The following is a 23944-nucleotide window of genomic DNA, read 5'->3' as shown; positions in this document are numbered from 1 at the left end:
GTTTAATTACAAATCTGTTTTGATTGCTCTTAATCTTTAAGTAATCAGATTTTAATAGGAACTTTGTAATTTCTATGATAACCACATTTTGTCCTCGTTTCTCCAAAAATCATTCCTAAATTTGAAAATATTCAATGTTTGTTTTGCATTCTATATAATTCTTAACATCAACTATCCTCGTCCTAGAAAGCAAAATACTCGTTGTGACTTTATGACAACCTTATGTTCTACAATCATCAACTTAATATTCGCACGAATATTATGTCTTTATTCTAACGTCAGACGACAACAGACTGAATAAACACTGCCTGCTTTCAACCACAAATACGTTGTAACTTGATCGAGTCCAAATGATTCACATTTTATCTCTTATTCTATCGGTAAGCCTACGTATGTAAAATTTTTAATAATTGGCTTTGCAATTATCTCTTCTTAAACAACTTATGAGAAAGAATATCTGATTTTTGTGATTTGTTTCATTCGTACTCTTGACGAGTGTGTATGAAACGCTCTGCTGAATTCCTTAACTCCTGGATTCTCTTAACACCCCGTATTCAGGTTCTATGAATTATCGAGACGCTCCGATCCTCTGTCGCTGATTCTTCATCGAGGTTCCAGGAGGGAAATGCTTCGTTAGAAGAAGAGGGATACGATAAAGGTTAAACGACGGCGTTTGCTGTTACAGAATGCAATTAGATCGAATTACGTTGAAACGACACGGAATGGGGAACGGGGCGAGAGTGAAATCCGATTAAGAGAAGCGAACTGGTTCATCCATGTGCTCGCGCGCATAGGGGCAAGAAACGAATCGAAGGGGCCGATGGTCGGAATGCACGCGCGAACGAGAGTGAAATGCTATTTATCGAACGAACGAGAAGCCTGATGGAGAAAGAAATTAGAGACGACGATGCATGGACGAGTCGACAGTTGATAAACGGTGAATAAATAGCAGATAGATTTAGCATCCCGTTGCGGGACGTCACCAAAAGCGAGGATCAACCGCCAGTGAAAACTAATTCGAATGGAGAAGATCTAGAAGAGTGGGTGACGCGTTACTCTGGCAGCTGTTCGCTGGCTCTGACTACCATTACGAAAACTTGATTAGTATCGCTGACCTCTTTTCCACCACTTGCTTATTAGAGAGACGTATCACGGAAATAAATTCCGTCCACTGTTTATGGGTATATTAACACATCGTTGATAATCGAATAAAAACATTCAATAACTTTGTCGCTATACAGGGTGGTTGGTAACTGGTGGTATAAGCGGAAAAGGGGTGATTCTACGCGAAAAAAGAAGTCGAAAATGTAGAATAAAAATCTTTTTTTAAATCCTTTTTCTTTTTTTTTAATTTTTCCATCGAGACAACGATCTACAGTGAGATCCGTTATAACGAGACGTGATAAAGTGCACGCGTACCGAGCGAAAATTCAAAGTCGATTTTCTCGAAAACAAAGCCTTAAACTAGAAATTTTTATTCTATATTTTCGACTTATTTTTTCGCGTAGAATCACCCCTTTTCAGCTTGTACGACCAGTTACCAACCACCCTGTATAAGTAATTTAAAATAACCGTTAGCAATGCTATTCTACTAATATCTAAAAATATATTTCTTTGCTATTGCGAGAATTAGTAGTAGTAATCCAATCAGTTTTGCACAATACTATACATCGATCAGCGGCAACAACACAGCAGGTAGAAACAGAAGGCGTGTATTGATATGTATGTATCAAATTCCTTTCATAATCCGCTAATTATGTAAGACACATTACGTTATAAGCTTGCGAGCAACGTCTGCGCGATTTTGCAGCCGAGATTCGGTTACAGATCACGAATACGGTTCGCGGACGCAAAGTTTATTGTTGTTCGCGTGCGAATACCTCCGCAACATTCGTTCGTTGTCTTCTCGTACAATGTACCGGGAACATTAAATAAACGATGGTATTTAGAATCTGAAATGGTGCCGACATATTTTCCACCGGCGGAGAGATAAATGTTTACGTATAGAAGCCATAGAAGGTGGCACGAACCGTGATTCATGTTACCTCTATATTCCATATACCCGCGCGAATCCATGTAAACAATCGTTGAGGTCAAAGTCAACGCGATCGACGCGCAAAGCGATGCCCGGTGCAAATAGAAGAAAAACGGGAGCGACGAATATATTCACGGTCGATGACGAAATACGGCACGATTTTTGAAAAAGGTAGATCAAACACTCACCTTATAACGGAGGAACTTCGTTGAACGTCGGCGACAATTCTGTCATTGCTGCTGGTGTCTATTCTGCTCTCCGCAGCTGTGTTCTGGTCTTGTTTCTGCCTTTCCTCTTCGGTAGGATGCAACGGTATGATAATATAGTCCGGCTCCTTTTTAACCTTCTCCTCGGTCACCTTCGCGCGATTCACTTGGCCGATCGTATCACTTTTCTTCTGCACCTCGGATCGCGGCACTTTCGATCTACCACTGAACCGAAGCCTCGAGAATCGTTGGAGAAATCCACCGAGTCCACCTTTTTTCCGCTCTTCCTTCACCGTGGTCGCGGACGACGCGTCGACGACCATGTTCCGCTGGAATCTCGCCGCCGATGGCTCTGTTTTGACGATGGGTGCCGCGACGAACGGACGCGGTGTCGTTGTGGTCGTCGTGGCCGACATAGTCGCGTGGCCGTCGTGCCTATCGTCTACGCTAACCGGCGCAGTTGTTGCCGCCGCGTTCTCCTCGTGACGTTTGTCGCGAACACCGCGATGATTCGTATCAACTGCCACGGCCACCGCTGGATTCCCACTCCGTTCACCGAGTTCCAGGCCGTCGCTGTTGCTGCTACCGTTGGGTGGGGGGCAATGAACACCGTGGACAGTGTGTCCCCTCGCTGCTTCCGTTGCCTCCTTCTCCTCCTTCTTTTGCTCTCTCTCGTTCTTCTCCACTTTGTACTGCAACTTCTCCTCTTCCACCTCTTTCTCCTTCGTAGCCTTCTTCACAGGAGCATTCTTTTCCGCGGCCTGCTTTTCCACTACGACTCTCCACAACAGTTCTCCATTGTTTCTACCGTTGCACGACGAAGTCGATGATAGTCGAATCATCGAAGAACTTTCGTTTTTGCCGCCACTTTCGTCGATTTCGAGTTCGACCGCACGATCGTCTTCCACTGGCCGATAATCCACATAACGGCCCTCCTCCTGTTGCTGCAACCGCACGATTTTTTCCGGATAGAAATCACCGATGAACAACCTCTTCGAACAGCTCGTCTCGTTCGCTGCATCTTGATCCGTGTCCTTTGAAATCGCGTCCGCAGTCGCGGTTTTATAGGAAGCGTTTGAATCAACATTTTCATGTTCCGGGGTTAAAGGTTTCTGAGGTTTCTGGACGCTTGTTTCCTCGCATTGTACGCCCCCCTCCAGGCTGGAAGTTCCTACGGGTTTGGTTTCCAAGCAGGGTAAATCTATTTCGTCGTCTACTAAAACACGGGCGTTAGAATCGCCTCCATAAACCGAAAATGGATCCGAGTTTTTTTTTATCTGGCCGAAAAGTGTTTCCTCTTGCTGTTTTTTGAGCCGCTGGCCCAGCTGATTGATCGGAATCCTGGTGAACGGGGCTATCGAGAACTGCGTGGAAATATTTTCCGCGGACTTTGAATATTTCCTGGTATCCAAATACGGCTCGCTGTAGCTCGGTAGATTCGATGTCGAGCTACTACTCATTTGCTGCACCAAATCGGAAACTCTGAGCAACGAGGATCGTCCTGAAATCGATTCCTCCAACTCGTCGCACGCATCCATCCGCTTGAATCCACTTTTGGAACACTGGAGAGCCTTGATGTAGTCACACTGTTGGGCCAGCTCGTAACTAGCGTTGTTTGACACTCGTTTTCGTTCACTTTTCAGCGATTTTTCACCATCGTTACCGACCTCCTTACGATATTTGTTCGATCGGAAACTTCTCTCGTCGATTTCGAATTGCTGAGCCAACTCGTAGCTCGCGTTGTTCTTTACCTTCCACGGTCGCTGTCTACCGGATGGAGTTCTCTGAATACCATCGATACCAGATAACGTGTTGGTGTTATTCGAGGTAACTTCCACGGCCTCGCGCTTCAACTGCTTGATCGCTGCATCCACCGAATCGATGTCGTTCTCCATAGCAATCGCCATATCGAGTATACAGTTGCCCGGATCTTGCGTCTTCACCGTTGAAGGTACTTGTTTCGTCTCTCGTGGCTTTGAACAGTGCTCTCCTACGCATTCCTCATCCTCCTTCGGCTCTTCTTCCGCTTTCTCGTGGTCCATCTCGCCATCTACCATTGCGTTCTGCGAGGCTTGCGTTCTCACCGAGCTCGATAACGAGTTCTTCGCTTGTCCACTCTCCTCGCCTCCGTTCTGTCGAATTTCCTCGTTGCTTTCCAGTCGCTTCTTACTTTGAACAACGGAGACTTCCGCCATTTCGTGATGCTCGTGCAAATTCACTGGAGAGTAGCGTGTATCATCGTGCGTCGTGTGGACGCCGCAGAGATTTAAATCGACGGGCACGCTGGCTACCCTTGTATAATTCTCGAACAAATTCGACGTGGATACGAAGAAGGTCGCTCTGGATGAGGATGCGTACGCGGCCAACGAATGTGGACCGTGTGCGGACTCGGTGACGCTGCTAGGCAGACTGGGCGCGCTTTGAGATTTATCCGTGAATCTAAAATTAAAGCACTCCTCGTTGCTCCACCCTTGACGCTGGTGCTGCTCGTGCTGCTCGTAACTGTGGAGCTGCTGCTGCAGCTGATGATGGTGGTAATGATGATGATCGGCGACCATGTTGTTACGGCTGTGCGCCATATTGCCGGCTATATTTAATCTAGTCTGCAACAGGCGAAACGAACTCGACACAGCCGTTTGGCCAGATTTCAGGTCCAACAGTGCGTCCCTTTTCGACTCGACACCGATCTCTCGTAGGTCGATCGTATTCCGATAATCCAGCGACGTCGCGTAGTTGCACGCGGAATCGCCGAACACCATCAGCCGATCCTCGAGTTCCGCCCCGGATCGATTGTCGTTTAGCATACGATCTTCTTCGTCAAGGTCCTCGTCGCCAACGTCGTCTTCGTAATCGTCGTCCTCGTGCCAAAAGTCCCTGAATCGTGTGAAAAAATCCAACTACATCGAGTCTCTTCGACTTAAGTGTTTATGAAAGTTGTTCGATTCTATGGAGAAAAATGAAGAATGAAATACTCAAACTCTTTTTTAACTGACAGAACGGTAATTTACACAAGATTTCGATATCAACGTATCTTTTTCTTCTCCTAATTTATTTTTTCTAGTGGAGTCGTGGTAAGCGTGACACAATGAGATACTCAGGATGAAACATCCACGAGCGTCATTTTGAATCTTCCTCGAATTAAAAGTAAAAGTCAAGGAAATCTATTAAGGGTCGTGATTGCGGAAACTTGGTCAATAAATGAGGGTCATGTAGCAAGCTCTCGAAAGTCGTTGCCAAGGAAGACTTACGACCATCTCTCGACAATCGCGAAACGAATCCAAGTCGATCGAGGGTCTCGTAACAAAAAACACCCTTGTCAAATTTGTTGACTTCTTAGATAATAAAGCATTGGAATAGTCAGAAGATAGACTTACAAAATAATGGGATCGGTATTATGAAAATGATCTATATCCTAACTGTATGAAACTTTGAATTTCACTTAATTTCGTTCCAATAAACGGAGTTTAGGTAAATGAAGCTTCATTATATTACTCCTTCTAAAGTACAAACTAATCGTTATAACGAAACATGAATATTCTGCTGTTTGGAAAATCTCCTATACATATAAATAGTCATAATTTCCTGTTAATTCAAACAACAGAGGCAGTACCGTGGCACGAAGAAAACTCCGACCGCTTGCCAAATTAAATAAACTATGTTTACGTTACCTTGGACGGTGGTAGCCATTGCTACGTGTTCTCGACAGGTCCATGTTTCGTTTCAGGTACAAAGGTGTGAATCCATTGGTCAGACCACCAGAACCAAACTCCTCTTCCTTTTGACAAGTGTCCAGACTTTCGAAGCTACGGTAAGGTCTAATTCTGGAAAAGTGATCTACGATGTTTCCAAAACCGTTTGGTAAAACCTTGTCATAGTCCTGCTCGAGGCTGTCTGGCGACGTGTTCTCAGGATGAGAGGCGTTTGATCGATTAGGATACTCCAGCGAATCGAAGCTGTAACTGGACGGTGACAGTGTGGCACAGGTCCTTTCTAAGGATTCGAATTGCAATAGAGAGCTAGACCTTGAGGAGGCGGACGACCTCGATGACCTCGGTGATGGTGGGTAATCGTCGAAGGTAGCCTGGTGTTCTCGATCGCTGTTACCATTGTGTTTTCGACGTCTCTTCTTCGGAACCACGGAATTGCATTCGCTTCCGCTGCCATCCAGCCTCTCGTCTTCCGAGAAATCAGCAACAAACACGAAACGGTCAACGACATAACGAGGGAAAAGGTGTAGTGTACGCGCGATGCGTGTATCTAATAATCGAATCGCTTCGATATCGAGAAAATAAAAGCGAGACAATGGTCTGATCTGATTCTACTTTTCGACATTCGAGCGACTATTTTTGGAAAGATTCAATTTGCATTCGTGTTTTGCAAAATGTTTCGATGGCAGTGAAATAGAATTAATGAAGTTGTTTTTTTACCAAGAGTAGCTAGTAAAAAATAAAATTTACTATTGTCACTTGTTAAAAAAGAAGCGAGATTCCGAGACTAGATTTATAAAATCAGAACAAACAGAACTGTACTGTATTTAAAAAATTACTGTATTAAAAAATTGAATTTGTAAAAATGTTAATTTGTTAAACATACAGAACAGAGAAGTATAGCAAACGCAACCTTGAAGATACACATCTCAAGCTGCTATTTGCGTTTTCGCTCGAGACAATATGCCCTGAGCTCTATCCTACATACAAAAGTCCGTGGCATAATTACGCTTAATTGCGTGTGCTTATTAACGATCGTAAAAACCGCAAAGACATGCGTAATTAAATCTGACATCTTCTGAAGCCACATTATATCTATTTTAACTACTTTCTTTAATTCGCTACGTTGTTTCGTTCAAATTTCGTTCAAACTAGATAAGGTACTTAAATTTTAATCGCATCGATTCAACTAATTTAACTTCAAGTTTGTGTTCATACAACTCAAGTTATCTCACTTAAAGTCGTTTAAACTTAACTAACCGGACTCCCCCCAATGTTTACATGAAACAGTTAAAAAGCTCACAGTGTAAACGATCTTCATCAAATTTTTTAATTCTTCGCATGATGGTTCGAGCTAAGTAAATTATAGGTTCATATTGATAAAAATTTCTTAAAGTTGCTTGAATTCAAATGACTCGGCTAATCTGAACAAAGCCTAAGTATTGATTTCCCTCTGCCGATAAAACCAAATTTCTCGATTAATCGAGCAATACGCCATCGACGTTGTAGCTAATTGATTTCCAGTGCAAAAGCCATGACGATGGTGATAAAAATGCAAATTCAGGGCATTAAGGGGACGATCGCCGGCGATAGTGTCGCGATCGAATGGATCACGTCGTGAAACGTGTCGTTTACCGATTAACGAGCCGTTATCGAAGACTCGTGTCGTCGATCACGTGTCGGTAGACGGTCACGAAGTCGACAACCGGTGACCGTGTAAACGTTGCTTCCGGTTGAACGAACCACGACTTCCTGGCTGCGACACGGGACTGTCCGCCGATGCAGCATGTAAAAGCGACACGAACGCGACGATTGGCCGCCTCCTCTCGTCGAAGACCTACTTCCGTGACTTGACTTTATAAACCAGACCGCAAACCAGAGAATTCTCAGACTACCATCCTTCTCATCGTATTTCTAATCGCCAATAATAACCGACAATAATCACCGATTATGTGGAGGAAAATGATCTATTTTCGTTTGTTAACTATATTTCATCGATTAAAATTTTTGTACCGAAATAACACTAACGGTACTAGTACAGTTAGTTTCATAAGATTTGACAAGTATGGATGTCAATTCTGATTTTTTCAAATACCTCTCGTAAAAAATCGATTGCTTTGAAAGTATTACTTACAATTACTGACGCTTAAATATCGACCAAAATATCCCTGATACCCGACAAACTTCTCTACACAAGTGAATGCAGAATAGCCTAAGCAACGGAGATTACAGTGATCCTCAAACTCAAGACAGATGCCTGATCGTTTATCTCGTACAGGTTATAAAGAAGAAATCTGTGACATTTGATGTCGTAAATGATCTCTATTTTATAAAAAATTATTGATTATGAAAATATGAAAATGCTAAGTCGAATTATGAACAGCTTATATAAAACTAATTTAATGGCAAATATGAATAAAATAAATATGTTGATTGTGATTCCAACAGCGAATTATTAACAACGAATGTAGACGATATTTAAAAAAATTACAAAATTTACTATTAATATAACGTAGTAAATTCATGCACATGTTGATAAATTCCAATTTAGTTCGGAGTATTGTGTACGAAGATTTCCAGGAATCTAAGAAGATAAACGCTACGAGTCGCTTTTGCACGTGTATTTCGGTATCTGATCGAATCTCATCTCGTCAGCGTCAGTCGGCTTGGAATTCTTTACAGGTCGTACTGTAGCAATTGAATTTACTCTACGACGCATTGTCCTATCGGTTTATTTTTGCATGATTGCATGCACGTGGAATTCAACGACTAGTTCATGGTAATCCTATATGAATCACATTGAAGGTGATCTAATATTAGATGGAGCGGAAGAGAATCATGCGTAGAATTGTAGACATCAACTGATCTTACCATCAAATAGAAAAAGAGCTCTATTTGTAGTAATGGTATAATAAATACATTTATCATAATTTTTGTTCAAGCCTGAGACGCTGGCAAAAATGAGAAATGAGAAATTCACCAGTATTTATATTAAAAAATTTTGTGATATATATATATTGAAAATAAAAATTTTCTGCTATAAAAAACAATAACAAAGTACATATGGAATAAATATGTATATCGGTGGCATCAAAATATTAATGTTTTACTTTAAATCCACATTTACTTACAGCGATACTGCGTAAATACGTATACATATACGACATGTAATTAGTAAGAACGATTAATAGTTTCACAACGAACATTTCTATGAACCTTTCAGCTTTTAATAACACACTTAACGATGCTGGTGTGAGAAGGATAATAGCGGAGTCGTTGTAAATGAACGTTGTAAATGGACGTTGTAAATGGACGCTGTAAATGGACGTTGTAATGTAGACCATTAGTTGCTTGAAATGCAATTACCTAACTAGACGTAAAGATACACGAATCAAAATCGAACGTTCATGTTTCTCTTATGCTGAGTGCGATTCATTGTAAAATAATTTGTAACAAGGTTCGATCGATGATTCTCCATCGATTGGACATGGATGAAAAATCGTTTCAAATTTAACGGACGACCGCTGCTGCAAGAAATTACATAACGCCTGAGGAATGACAACCGGGCATACCGATACGTTACAACAGTCGTATAGCCGAAGGAATCCGCTACGAGAATAATCTTAAATCGAGTTCGAAGAACGATAAAACGTGTTTAATAACAGGTAACATCTGAAGGGTAAGGGGTAATATAAGAAATGCCACAAAACAACCATATCGAGGAAATCATTTTTAAATTCGCAACTACTGCAGAAGACATGTGGCAACGTATTAAAAGATTCTTGCGAGATTACTTTATGCCTGTATTAATACATACTAATTTTTATTAATTTCTTTGTTCAATATCAAGAGTTTAAACATACAAATAAGTCTCTTATATCTTATATCACTTCAATCACGCAGTTTATCTTTATATCTTTTTCTAACCTTTCTTTCGCATTTTTGCTTTTAGATAGTCGGATTAATTATCTCACGTTTAATTGTTGTAATCATCAGTAGTCGCTGTTGTATCAATAACGTTATACCATAATTAGGATTATATCATTAGATTCGTACTAAATTGTATTCTATTGCTATATTATAGGTAAACTAGCGTGTAATTTCTAATTAGAGTATTCGCTCTTCGAGAAGTCAAGTCTTTCAACCATAAAAATTAGTAAGGGGCAACAAAAATATTAATTTGCACTAACAATGATATTTTGAAATGCAACATTCCTCACAAAATATTTTAATCTGATTTAAATAAAATTAGAAATTACAAAAATTAAATTCGCGGGAATTGTTAGCCGTATTTACTGCCATATATTAGTGAATCAAAAAATTGTTATAAAACAGAGAATACTATCCAAAAAGAAAAGAAATATTTACTTCTTCAAAAATATAACTGAATACTTTATACAACAATATATAAAATATAACTTGTACAAAACAAAAATGTAATACAGTAATCTTGTAACATATTAATTCTCTCTCTTATGTCGAAGCCATGTTTCCAGAGCACCGTGTTAGAAGAGATTTGAGTGTATTTACGTCAGCAGCAATATTTACAATTAAAATGATGCAACGTATACTGATAGTACTGAACGTATATCGATAGTACTGAAGGTGTATTAATTAGAATATTGAAAATTTAACTAACTTAATAAGCAAACTTTGATATTGTGGAATGAAATAAGAAATATTTTTCCGTTAATACTAATTACTAGTATTATTATTACTTCAATGATGTAAAATTAATAATTCTCGAAATTTTGTTTCTTCTGTCATCTATCATATGTACAAATTAAAGAACTAATTTCTGCAAAGAAGAAAAAGGATAAAAATAAATATTATACCTTTCTTATAACAGCAATAAACTGTATATGTAATATTTTCTGTAATCTAAACTGAAATCTATTTATACAATCATTGTTTCACAGAAAATATGAAACAAATGCATTTATGATAAATGTTCGCAATTAGATATACAAGAAAAAATGGGTCATGAGATATAACTGTCTTTGAATCAGTTACAACGGTACGGTTTCATTCTCCAAGAATCAATGAATTGTAGGCTCAAACTGAAAAGAGAAAGTGAACTTCCGGAGAACAATGTTTACCAACTCGAGTACCGAGTAATGAGAGAATGAGATTTCACAAAATACGTACTTATATATGCCGTATACTCCGAAACAAAAAACATACTTTCATTTATCTTTAATGGTATATGTTTTAAAACACTCAGCGATACAATGCTATACCTAAAGAAAGGAAAATCAATGAAAAGACATTCCTTCACCTATCGCCACTACGTTCCATTTCTTCGATAATTTTCCAAATCTATGCTTACCTGTCCTTTTTTAAGCCTCTTTTCTTCAAAAAAGAAAAATATACTGTTCCGATAACCGGACAATACTATCTATTCTGAGACTAATAAATCTTATTCTTAACAAGTTAAAGTTCAATTTCGACGCTGAAGTAAATGATCTAAACAACAATGTCTACCAATATATTCAATTCTACACAACTAAGTAACAATTGTTCGATGAACAATAAGTCAGTCAATTGCCATCATTCAATAAATCAAGTCAATAACTTCCGCTGTGGTCTAACTGTATAACATAACGAACAACAACGTGACATACACGATAATTAGTTATTAAAAATAGCTGCATTCGGATTGCATAAATAATCGAGCCAGTGCAACTTGACAATTAATTGTTGAATGCATTCCTTATAATATAACAAAATACACAGACTAAAAACAAAAATTATAAACAAAAAGAAAACAAGATGCTTCTATTTAAAAAAACGATGTAAAATGGATCGTTTTATTAGAATTCTACTGCAAAATTTCCTCATTAAGAGGTAACGAGACAAATGATATACAGTCGCCATGTTTGGACTAGTTGCCAAATTGATATTCGACGACGTAATCCAACAATTCTGGTATTTTTAGACTTATCGTCAGACAATACATGGCAAACACATCAGTCAGAGGAATATATTATATTTAATACATCGTGTCTTATTTCTTACCAGCCAATCTCTGCTTCGCGCGTATATGTATCACGCTTTCGGTTTCAGAGTCTGAGCCCACCCAATATGTAGTTCCACTTCGATCGGAATCGCTTTGTAGATCGTCGGATGTTTCCTCTAGAATAGTTTCTAGAAAGTCCACTTGCTGCACTAGCACTGTGTCTAGAAATCAAAGCAACGTATGTTTCAATAACAAAAATATGATTTTAATTAGCTTAGCAGAATAAGAGACAAACATGACAATAGAAACGAAAATACCTCCAATAAAGTTACTAAAGGCAAGAAGCAGTGAACTATATACAATGTACAATGTACACGAATATTCTACTATGGCAATTAGTATATTAATGAGGTACAACAATTGCATTACAGATTTAAGGTCTCAAATGCTGCATAAAAAATGAAAAATTCGCTTTTTTACATTGAAAATCAAGTATCTTTAATTGTGATATAATTCATGTATCTTATCATTTTTTATAACAAACTTGAACATAAATTTATCAATACAAATGCATCCTGTCTGCCTGTTTGTCTGATTCTCTCCCTTTCTCTGCCTCGTAATCTCTGAAATTTAAGCGACATATATCCAATTTCTCACAGTTTCTAATGCATCTAGGTTAATCACTTTTTAATCAATTCCAACGATCTGTATTTTAATAATACATAGTTACATATTTTCATGAAATATTGTCATACAGTCCACGTACATTTGTCTATGTATATAGAATAGAACGTGTCTTATCGCGGTTTCTATTAAACTTTTCCGCAAAGTCGTTTTCCACTTGTGAGATTTTTTATCGCAACTAACATTGTGAATTCAAATTATTATCAAAGAACTAAAAATGGTAACCATGAATGTTCTCAAACATTCAACTGGTTAGTTAGAAAATGACATGGACTTCATCAGATCGGAAAAATTCATTGTCGGACAAAAATTTTACAGGTACAGAGTCAAATGGTAGCCTTTTTCTATAAAATCTTGTATCAACCATGCTCGTTCTCACATTTGCATATCTGCTGCATTTGTATCTACGATGTCCAAATTGCATGAAAGATAAGGCAGTGTACTCTTTGTACATGTTCATTAGATTCTACAATATTTTTCAAGTTATGTCAAATAGATTGTTCTTCTTCACAGATTATTCTTCTTTAGCTACGCTATACCAAATTTCAACATTTTTCATTCTACACAGAGTAAAGGTGAAATGAAATATACTCGAAAATCGAAACAAGCATGATATCCTATTTTAATTTATGTGTAACGTATGTAATTAGTGAGTTATAACTAAATTGTTTATGTATTTACGGAAAATTTAATCCTTAACTTGCTACTGTAGTGTCCTGAGGTATTATTTTATATGCTATAATATTTACATTATATTATATATTATAAGATAATTATATTATAAGAAATAATTTTTTGTTCCAGAGGAACACCATAGCATGGTGTATATTGTGTTTGCAATTTATTGATTACGTCAAAACAGGTGTATTCGTGTTCGGCAAGAAGCAACGCGAAATTTCGTCCTCGCACTTGTACCATAATATTTTCTAACTATTACATCCCTGGATCGCTTATAACGTTCACGTTATTCAATGCTTTCATCTTTTGGATTCTTACAAATATTCTTAAACTCAGCGAAGCCGTTAATCGCTACCATACAGATTGTAAATAACAAACTAATGAAAGTCCTATTATTTTAGAAAATTAGGCAGATACTAAAACTTTGTTGTACATGCTTTGGTATAATTAAAATTTAATTCTAAATACGAATATAAATAAATTTCTAAATTAAAAAGCAATATTTGGAATTTACATAGTTCAATTAATTTTATTCTTCTACGACATATGTATATAGATAAATGAAGTCATATCGTGAAATAACAGAAATTTTTACTATATCATGCAACTCTGTTTGTTTACCACTATTTGTTTCTTAACCATTGTTTAGGACAAGGTCATAATTTTGTATAGGTGCTATAGACAAATAAAAGAAAAGGCTACAGAAATTAAAACTTCATTACAAATTTTTAAAAATTCATTGTTATATTCATTATTATGTTTTATATGTATATATCATAAATTTATATTACATTAATAACTATATAATAAACATATTATATATGCTATATTTTATACAAATTGTATATATTATTATATGTATATACTATACTAATGTCATATTATACGGTATTTGTATATTACAGGCACGGTTTTTGGCTTTTCAATATTTTATATACTGCAAAGTTAGTGATTGTTCCGTATCAGAATTTGGAATGTACGTAGAAGTAACTAACATATTAGTCAACTTTTCCTTATATTATAAACAAAATTACATGAGAAAAAACAAATAGAAGTGATAATTATAAAATAATGTACGAAACACTCGTGCATTGAAATACGAATAATATTTATGAATATATGCAATGATATGATTAAAATTATTTAGTTATAAACAGTCAAATTATTTAAGCAATTAAAATGATTAATTGAACATTATATAAATACAAAATACGTAAATGCAACATATTTATACATATATTATGTTGAATATTATATGTACCTAATAAATAGTACAAACGTACGTACAAATGTACATACATTGCACATAATATTATCTATATAAATTAATATAGCACGTTTGTACTATTTTAATTGCACATAATATCCTATATGTATAGGAGAGTGTCATGCGGTACCGACCGGATTGCTGTACTGACTAAAATTAGTTCCGGCTGTTTTTTACCAGACATTAATAATTACTTTTATTTGATTAAATAAATGAATATAACAATCCTATGTAACATAGTTCGGAAACAAAAACCTAAGCCATTGATTTTTCTTTCATATGAAAGTTGGAAATGATTATCGAAAATGAGTTCGGCTGGATTATGGAATAAAAGTGCGACTGCCCTGAGGCATCCGCCCGTCTATCACAGAATGAAGTGTAATCGTAAATAAATAACGTAAATTAAACTAAAGATTTTTGCGAGTATCTCGGAAACTAAAGCTGAGCGACGGTAACACGTACAGGGAAAAGTTGTTCACAATATTGACTTTGAATTGAAATATTGTCCGCTTTGTAAATAATTACCTAACATTTGAATAAAAATGTGTATGGTAAATCTAAATGTCCTTTCTATTTACATTATTGATCATTTAGATCCAAAAAACCTACAAATTAAATAATTGGTTGATACCGAACAATAATTTTTCGTTTCCCATAAATTATACTTTTTCTCTTGCAAATTATCAATCCTTATTATTGAATTTCACAAAATTAATTTTCCTCCTTTTATTAAGTTCCATTTGTATTACAAACTCATTTTTGAAATTTCATACAACTTGTACCGACTCTAGCCCAAGATATACCAAAAAGGTTTAGTGGAGTCGGTATTATACGACTCTGCCCTATACTGTATGTGCTGTATGTATGTACTGTACATAGATTAATCCGATCAATTGCTAAATAACAAAGAAACGTTGTACGTCGTAGGTCTGATTTCAAGTAATGTTGCATCGAAGAATAGTATTTTCCTGTGATATTTTATAAATCATCCATCCGATTTTTCCAAAGAAATGATTACGTGATCATTAATTAATAAATAGCTTGAATCGCGGTGACGTATATATTCAATCATGCTTTAATTCAAGATTTTATGAATGCAATACTGTTTATTTGAGCCACATATATAAACCTGTTTTTCAACTTATGAAACATTTTCCTGATATAATAATTATGTCTTATCGGAAGCATTCGAGATCTGTAGGTTATAAAATAATAGCTAATTGGAAGAACTACATAATATGTGAATTGTTAACAAAACTCTTGTTTTCCAGTCTTACGTATTGCAAAATAATCTTTTCCTAGACAAGAAAATTGCTTTGTTAAAACAATGTACATATATTCGCAATTGCGACGACTAATGAAAGATATTTTATAATTAAAATGCTTGCCAAATCTACAATTTATATTTCCACGTAACAAATTTTCTAGTCAAAAATTTGTGTGTCATTTACATTAACATTTGGGACATCGTCTAAATCTAAATTCTATCGTAAATTCACAAGTACAAAAAGCGTACAAGATTTAGAATTACAAGATTCTACCACCATTTCTCTAACTTCTTAATTTCTACCACAAACAATAGAAAACATAGCAAAGGTTATCTTTTTCCTAAATTAAATGGCCGTGTAACAATAATATCATGTACCAATCTCAATTTGTGTGAACCAAACATTACACGGAAAAACAAATCTAACGCATGTCTCAATAATATTGAAAACATAATATTACATAATATTGAAAACATAATATTTTTAAACAGAGGTTAACCTACGCGTTTCCTTTTCTTTTCTTTCCTCGCGTAAAACGAACAGATTAGACGTAATGACCATTGTGAGAACAAATCGTCCTACGGGAACGTGCAATTTGTCTTGCACAAGTGCAAAATGCAGAGGTACGTTGAGCTATACAACATGATGGAAAAGAGAACCACCTGTTGCAGACGCCTGTTGCCGCAGTTCGTTCCGCAGCTGGGCAACGGACGTGAATAATCCGTCGCTTTGCACAAAAATAATCGGTGATCTACCTCCTTTCGCGCACATTGCGTGTCACATCGCGTCGTTCTAATCGCACCGAATACAGAGGAAAACAACGAATGAATGAATATATGGCGCTATTGTTGCACACCTTTGAGTAACCTGTGATTACGAATCAAAGAAATAACATGTGCTTTGTGTGGTAATCATTATTAACGTGCATTTAATGTGGCAATTTTGTTTCTATCGATCGTAGTTAATTGACTGGTGTGAATCTGTTGGAGTTTACAGATTACCAAATAGACTATTATAATATAATATAATATAATAGACTAATATATTTTGTAGAACGATGATTACCTCATAATTAATTAGACTTAGACGTATATTTTGAAGAATATAGCGATAAAAGACAAAACAAAAATAGTTGACTTTTTTCTAAAGTAGGTGAACAATTTCCCGAATGTAATAAAGAAAGAAAATAGAAGATTTTCTTAGTGAACGTTTTAGTCTAGTGATTATCATGCTTTCAAATCTTTCAAGTGATCGACAACCTTACACAATAATTTATCTTACTCTTAAATTCTACAATTTTGCAGCGCTCTATATGCGTGTATATGTTTGTTATTATCATATATATGTATTTAATAACACTTATCAGTTATATATATTTTGCAAAGAATCGAGTATTTTTCTCGAGTATGAAAACTGTACGATCGGCACCTAGGTAGCTGGTATTTATAGTTTTTCATTGACTCTCACACGTTAGCCCACGGTTATAGAAAGTAGCCTACATTAACTGCAGTCATTAACAGGCGATTTGTATTCAAACTCGCGCTATTTTCTATCCAATGGAAATTGCGGTAATGATACGAGTCTCCGTCGATATCTAGAGCGTAGACGAATAGAGGGCTTCTGTTTAATAAATAACGAGGCTTCTTGTTTAATATAATATTTACGACAGATTACAACCAGATCAATGGTATCAATAAGAACGATCTGTTAACTTACAAAGTAAAGATATCTGTATGTAAAAGATTCTTTTAATTCTACTAATGTTCGTGGCTCGCGTGTTTGAATAGATCAATCGTTTGCAATAAAAGATACTATGTTTGGTTCGGAAAGATGATTGGTCGTCACTATCACTTTTACTTTATCATAGAACGGAAGAAAAGTATTCTCGTTTCGTGACTCGGAATTTATGCAAACAAATCAATATTAAGTTCATGTAAAACAAAAACCGAGAAATCTACATGTAATTAACCATTCACTTTTTTCAAATGCGATCTCTGTAGAAGCAAAGAGAACAGAAATATTGAAAGCACAGTAAAATTTTCAATGCGGGATTTTTAATATCTTAATTTGATTTGTATCTGAGGAAAGATTAAATTATACATTTTCGTTGACGTAATACTAAACAGATGGTCACAGTTCAGATTCGCACATTGTTCAAAGTTTAAGCGGTGATAGAAAGTGAAATAGTAACAGTACGAACCATTAGTCCGTAGATCCTCATGCGTAGGTTGAAAATGGGAACGATGCTGTAATTGGAAACCATAGGCCGGAAGCCACGGATTCGGTCCGTTCACCAGATCCATATCCAATGCTTCGAACGTGGTCGGTGGCTCTTCGTCGTCCTCGGCCTCGACATCGAGCTTCGTGGACGACGTGAGCGTCGTGGCCGTGGTCATTGTGGTCGTCAACGTTGTCGCATTCAGCTCCTTCGTGCTCATCTCCAACCGGTGGAGACAGAGACGTGTCCAGCTGTGTTCGGTGACTGACAGTCATTAATCGCTTCGCCGAACTGTGAACGTTCTTTCCGCGTTTCCTGGCCGACCCTCATGCTCTGCCCTCGAACCCTTCCCGCTACGAAGTCATCGTTTTCTAGAACAGTGAATACGCACTTCCATTCATACGCTTACATATTCTGACGCTTCTATTAAATAAGAAACTTGGAGTAAAAATGGAAGGAACTTTTTCCAAAAAAATGAAAACGATACGTAACATTTGTATCGATGTGTCTATAAGACTTTATTTTAAATTCCCAAAGTCTTCCCAAACATACCGAATTTTTCTATTAAAGTATAGTTTTATCTACGATTTTCTGAAATTAATAATTATATCATTTCTACTATTTTTCTTCCGAGTTTCTTAAATATCTCTTTGTTGTATCTAACGAAGCCAAACACTTAATAAAAGGAAGGATTTAGTAACTGTCATAGAACGATATAAGAACATTACAGAACGACACAAGAGGAAAAGCAATATGTATGCACATATTCTATATTCATATTATACAACAGTTATATATAAATATCTACACGTATTATGCAACTTAACTAACTGGTTCAAATTCGATATGAAAAATGTGCTTATACAAGAAAAACAAAGATTGAGAATATAGCGAAAAAAGGAAGCTCATGAGAAATTACGTAACGGAAAAGATGCGTGATTTGTTAAGCCTGCGAAGCGGCGTTGCGTGCACAGAATCGAAATGATCACGAAGACTTTGTCAGTAGTTTATGAACCGTAGCGATTCGCGGAACTTTCAATGGCTCTTTCGAATTCTAAACGGCGATTGGGTAGCCGGTAATATTGTAGAAAATGAACAGTACGCTTTATAGGTGAAATTTAATGCCCGTTAGAGGAATCGTTAGGCGGGAGTAAGTAGTAGCTACGTGGCGCGTATAATTTCAGTGACGCAATTTTCTGCTTTGCAGCAAATAACGAAACGGTGCGGAATTATTTATTCTCGTTACTGTGGTTAATAGACCAACTGCTCCAAAGAAACGCGAGGTACGAGGTACGACCGTTATTTCAAAAAATGGACAGATGATGTACATTTTCTGTGGCATTAATGGTATGTTTAACTTTTAGGTTTGAATTCCATTTATACGCTTTTGCTATTCATAACTGATTATTTTTGTATTGCTCATATAATTTAACTCCTTAATGATTACTTAATTTATTATTTATATTCACAAGCTCATGTCAGTGTACAATTGTTATGTTTACTTATATAAACGACTTATTTATTCAAATCGTGAAATTACCTATTCAATGTAAATGTTAAAGTAACATGTAATAACTTTATTCATGCAAAATAGAGGATTGCATGATCTTTAGATATCTTAAATTGTTCATTAATGTTTTTTATCTAAAGCAATATGCAACAAACGCATTAAGACGCAAAATTATTTAACGCAATTAAACGCAAAAGAATAAAATTCTTTTTATAAATTAAACTAAATTACAGAACAAGCGTTCTAACTGTCTACAACAAGCTGCAAGATCCCGTATACAATTTATTTTAAACAAATACGCAATTTCGATTCGATCGATTCTGCGCAGATCCCTTCAACGATGACCGTGAAACGATTTACTCTCGCGCCTCTCACCGCCCACTGAAATCGAGGTTTCACGGTGTTTTAATTAAAAAACAATACTCGCGCGAAAGAAACGCGTGGGTGTAATAATCAACCTCGAAGAATCACGCACTGATATACGAACACCGTAAAGATCTACGAAGGAATCCGTTGGCCGCTCGTAAGTACACGTATGTACACGTACACACGATGTTGCACGAAAGAAACGACGACGGATCTACCTTGTTGCACGTGGTGTAACGTTAAATATTACCGCGGGCCGGGGATTTAAACGACGCGATGCAACGCGACGCGGCCGGAATCTCCGCGCGCAGCAGAAGTTACGCATGCGTAATTGGATAAAGATCGAAAGAGGTTGTCGCCCCTCGGCGATTCTCGCTGGCTCTCTCTTCCTGAAACGTCGCCAAAAGCACCAGGAAATTTTATTGCGGCTGGACGAGCTGAAAAACGATACGCGTGCTCGTAATTTCATAACGCCTGGACGCTGAAAAAGAAAATCCACTTCCCAAAGAAATCGAAATATCTTGCCGTCTGTAATTATCGCTGCGTTTTATTATATCGATCCACGATTGGAATAATCATTCTCCTCCAGTGCAACTCCTTTCACATTTCGTCAACGTATTCATCAAGATTAGTTTATATTTGTTTATACCATCGGTTCATGTTCAATAGATACGAGGACAATATTTTTACGTTTTGTACAAAATATGGTTATCGTGTGATAATATTTTTAGATTTATCTCTGAAAGATCTACATAACATAACTGATAAACGAAACACTATAATTGACACGAAAGACGGAAGGTTTACTTAATACAATTATATGAAAATAAAAATACAATAGAACTGCTATAAGAAAAGAAAACGTTATACCGTCCATAAAGGGAAAAAAGGAGAATATTAGACGAAACTATAAAGAAATAACGGATAACGAGAAAATGTCTGTTCGATATTTTCAGTTCTTTAAAAGATGCTACTTTACTTCGCTTAATGACCAAGTTACGTTGAATGCAATTGTATCAATTACCGTGAGACTCAGCGGAAAATGCATAAGCCACAGGTGAAAATGCACGCACGATCCTTGAGCGAACGTTCAATGTTTTATGTCACGATTGAGGATGCCGGAGCGCATAATGCCGTGCTTAAACGGTACTCGATCTAGAGTACTGACGTATGGGATGATACCCGATACAAACCACGGGATGGAAAAACATTTTCTAAATTGACGTTCTTTTTGCGTCATTCGACTTATATAATATGGTACGTGCTCTCTAGATCATGCGATCAGTTGCTATAATTCAACGCGGATCGCAGTTCCGTACAAACAAGTGTGTTCCTAGTAGCTCTTTATAGAATTTGTCACAATCAGCTGATGAGTATTTATATGGAAGATAGGGTCAAATGCGGGTGACTGAGTGGTCATTAAATTGTCCAAGATGGACAAGAATTGTTACATTTGAAGAAAGAATGTTCAAGATCCTTTAAATTTACAAAAGGATTCTAAGAACTTAGACAGGGTATATATACAATCTGCTCATGTTGTATAACGCATCCTTTCCTAACTATAAGGACTGTAAAAATAAATCTAGAAAAATAATAGTGTGAAAAAATGACGCATTTCATAAATCTTTTTTCATGTTTGTAAAACTTTAATATAAATATTGACCATGAATCGATTAACATATTCATGTTGTAATCATAACTTCCTACTAGTAGTCTACAATATTAATATTAATGGTCAGCACTACATTTTTCTCTACAACAAAAGAAAACTGTTGTTTTTATTTTTTTGTAATAATTTTATTAGTAGAGTAGAACCAGATATCTTCTCTCTTCTATTTTGAATAATTTTTTGAAATATATAAAGAAGAACAATAAATTAGGCACCATTTTCATTTTACGGCAGTAATTCTCAATTATTATCTTACGCACCAGTTTCTCCACATCTCATTTTATGAAACAAAACTATAATTAAATTGAAAATATCCACTTTACATCCGTAAAATATTGCCATAAACATGAATGATAAATTACTTTACCCACTACTTTCAACGCGATAAATTTGCTACTCTTGCAACTACTTTTCAATTCTGAACTATGATTCCGTAACGCCGCAATACATTAATGCTTCACTATCTTTCAAAGCAAAAAAAATAAATCAATATCTATCAGAGCCTATTGCTTCAAAAGTAATTATTTCATGGTTTATTCAAACAATTTTCTGTAACGTTACTAAGAACATTAGTGGTAAATTAATTACTGCATCTAATTTTAGATAATGATTATCGGTCGATTCCTTATCGTAGTCATAGCATGATGATATAATGATATCAATCATTCACGACATAATAATTGTTACACTACACAAATTTTACACATATAATTACTACTACAAAACGACTGATCATGCATATTTGACGTACATATGAAATTTACTTAAAACATAGCTAACTAACATCTTAACTTAAACAAATGTCTTAATTCAACTGTCTCAGATTGTGCAGCATTCTCGTGACATTTGTCAGTTGTCCTTGGCGAACAACCTCAAAGAAAAAGGATACGAACTGTTTCATTTCACTTGCCACGTCACGTGGAATTCTTTATTTAATAGTTTAATGTATAGAAGCAAAAGCATTAAAAGCGGCAGTCAAACGCGCAGCGACAAAAGAACCAAGGGCTAAGAATAATGTATTCGATAAAATCTTTTCGCTAGGTACTTCCGTTAATTGGTTTCGAATCGATTCCTCAATTTTTGAGGAAATATATCGGAACATTTACTTTATGATAGATTATTTGTTTCTTTGATAAGACAACAGAGGGTAAATCAAGCGTTCAATAACCTGAATTTACAATATATGATTTTGCATCAAGTATCGCAACCTTTAACACGTTTCTGTAGCCACTTTCACTTTACATAACACGTTTTATGCTGCAGATGTGTTTAGTAATCTAACAATATTCGCATGATTAACATCTATCAAGAAAAAATGAATCCTTCTGTCCATTGTAGAAATAGAGATGTTTGATTAACGTCATAAATAGATTAGTTATATTACTATATCAAGAGCTGGTTAATTCTATAACGTAAATGTAACGCAACTTTGCCATACTCTATTGAGCCTTAAATTTGAGATATTATGCAACTAGCGCTGCTGTGAACGTACGTACGTCACATATTTAAATTAACTAATTTATTTTTGAAACTTATCAATGAAATTGCAACTATAACTATAAATAAAACATATTTCACGAATCATAACTAGTATATTATCGAATTGTCGTTACGAGAACACAGATATATCGAAAAAGAAGAAAGAAGTATAATGAACGATAATCGCTGGTTTCTCCTCTATATCGACATCCGACAAAATAAAACGAGTTGCCTCTGTACACACTTGAACCGTGACAGCTGTCAAAAGTGGCGAAGCGTCCACGACGCAACGCAGGCGCGAGAGCGATCATTGAATGAAGGAAGACAGAGAGAAAGAGAATGAAGGTAAAAGAAGATAGAAAGGAAAGAGCAAAGAGAGGTGGACGATCGCGTAAACACGCAAGTCTTACGTTGTTACAAGTGAGACGGAAGTAACGAGTTAAGGATAAGGAAAGAGAGAAAGGTTAGAACCGCATAGTGAATTCCGAGTGCGACGGCGCGGTGGTGAATACCTGTCAGCGCACATTCCACGATCCCACAGCGTGCTTTCGCCTCGTCGTTTACTACCACTGGACTTTTGCCTTCCTAACGGCAAGAGTACGTAGTCACATACACCGCCAGTGTAATCCAGAATGGGATTTAAACGCACACACTCCAACTTGTTCATGAAAAAAACGTATCACTTGTCACAATAGCCGGTGGATCGCGTGTTGCTCGCGGCGCGAACATGGCGCACAATTCGTATGGCGTTCACCACTAAAAAGCACAAGCGATAGAACAACAGGGATTCTCTACGGTGTGAGAGGATCTTGGAGGAACGACGCGAACAATGGAACGTGACTTAAGGCTTAAGGACACCGGAGAGCGCGAGAGCCAACTTTACACCGCGGGGTAAATA

General features: G+C 36.5%; 1 protein-coding gene across 9 annotated transcripts in view; it reads right to left on the bottom strand.

The window, feature by feature from the left end:
• The window catches only part of LOC138180078 (uncharacterized), a 73773-nt gene extending 49853 nt beyond the window's left edge, over positions 1-23920 (bottom strand). For 5 of the 9 annotated variants that reach the window (XM_069113529.1, XM_069113532.1, XM_069113533.1 and 2 more), the window contains exons 1-5: positions 23559-23920; positions 18005-18393; positions 11967-12128; positions 5910-6417; positions 2224-5115 (exon numbers count right to left, since the gene is read on the bottom strand). In XM_069113529.1, coding sequence (XP_068969630.1) covers positions 2224-5115; positions 5910-6417; positions 11967-12128; positions 18005-18242 — 3800 coding nt within the window. In that variant the 5' untranslated portion in view covers positions 18243-18393; positions 23559-23920. Of the gene's footprint in view, positions 1-2223; positions 5116-5909; positions 6418-11966; positions 12129-18004; positions 18394-20922; positions 21069-23558 lie in introns of those variants that run through there. The other 4 variants (XR_011173194.1, XR_011173195.1, XM_069113535.1 and 1 more) reach the window with 3 other exon arrangements.
• Between the last annotated feature and the right edge of the window lie 24 nt (positions 23921-23944).

This window comes from Bombus flavifrons, chromosome 5, assembly GCF_040668555.2.
Source record: "Bombus flavifrons isolate JBK064 chromosome 5, iyBomFlav1_principal, whole genome shotgun sequence".
Lineage (NCBI taxonomy): Eukaryota > Metazoa > Arthropoda > Insecta > Hymenoptera > Apidae > Bombus > Bombus flavifrons.
This window is presented reverse-complemented; position numbering and strand designations above follow the sequence as displayed.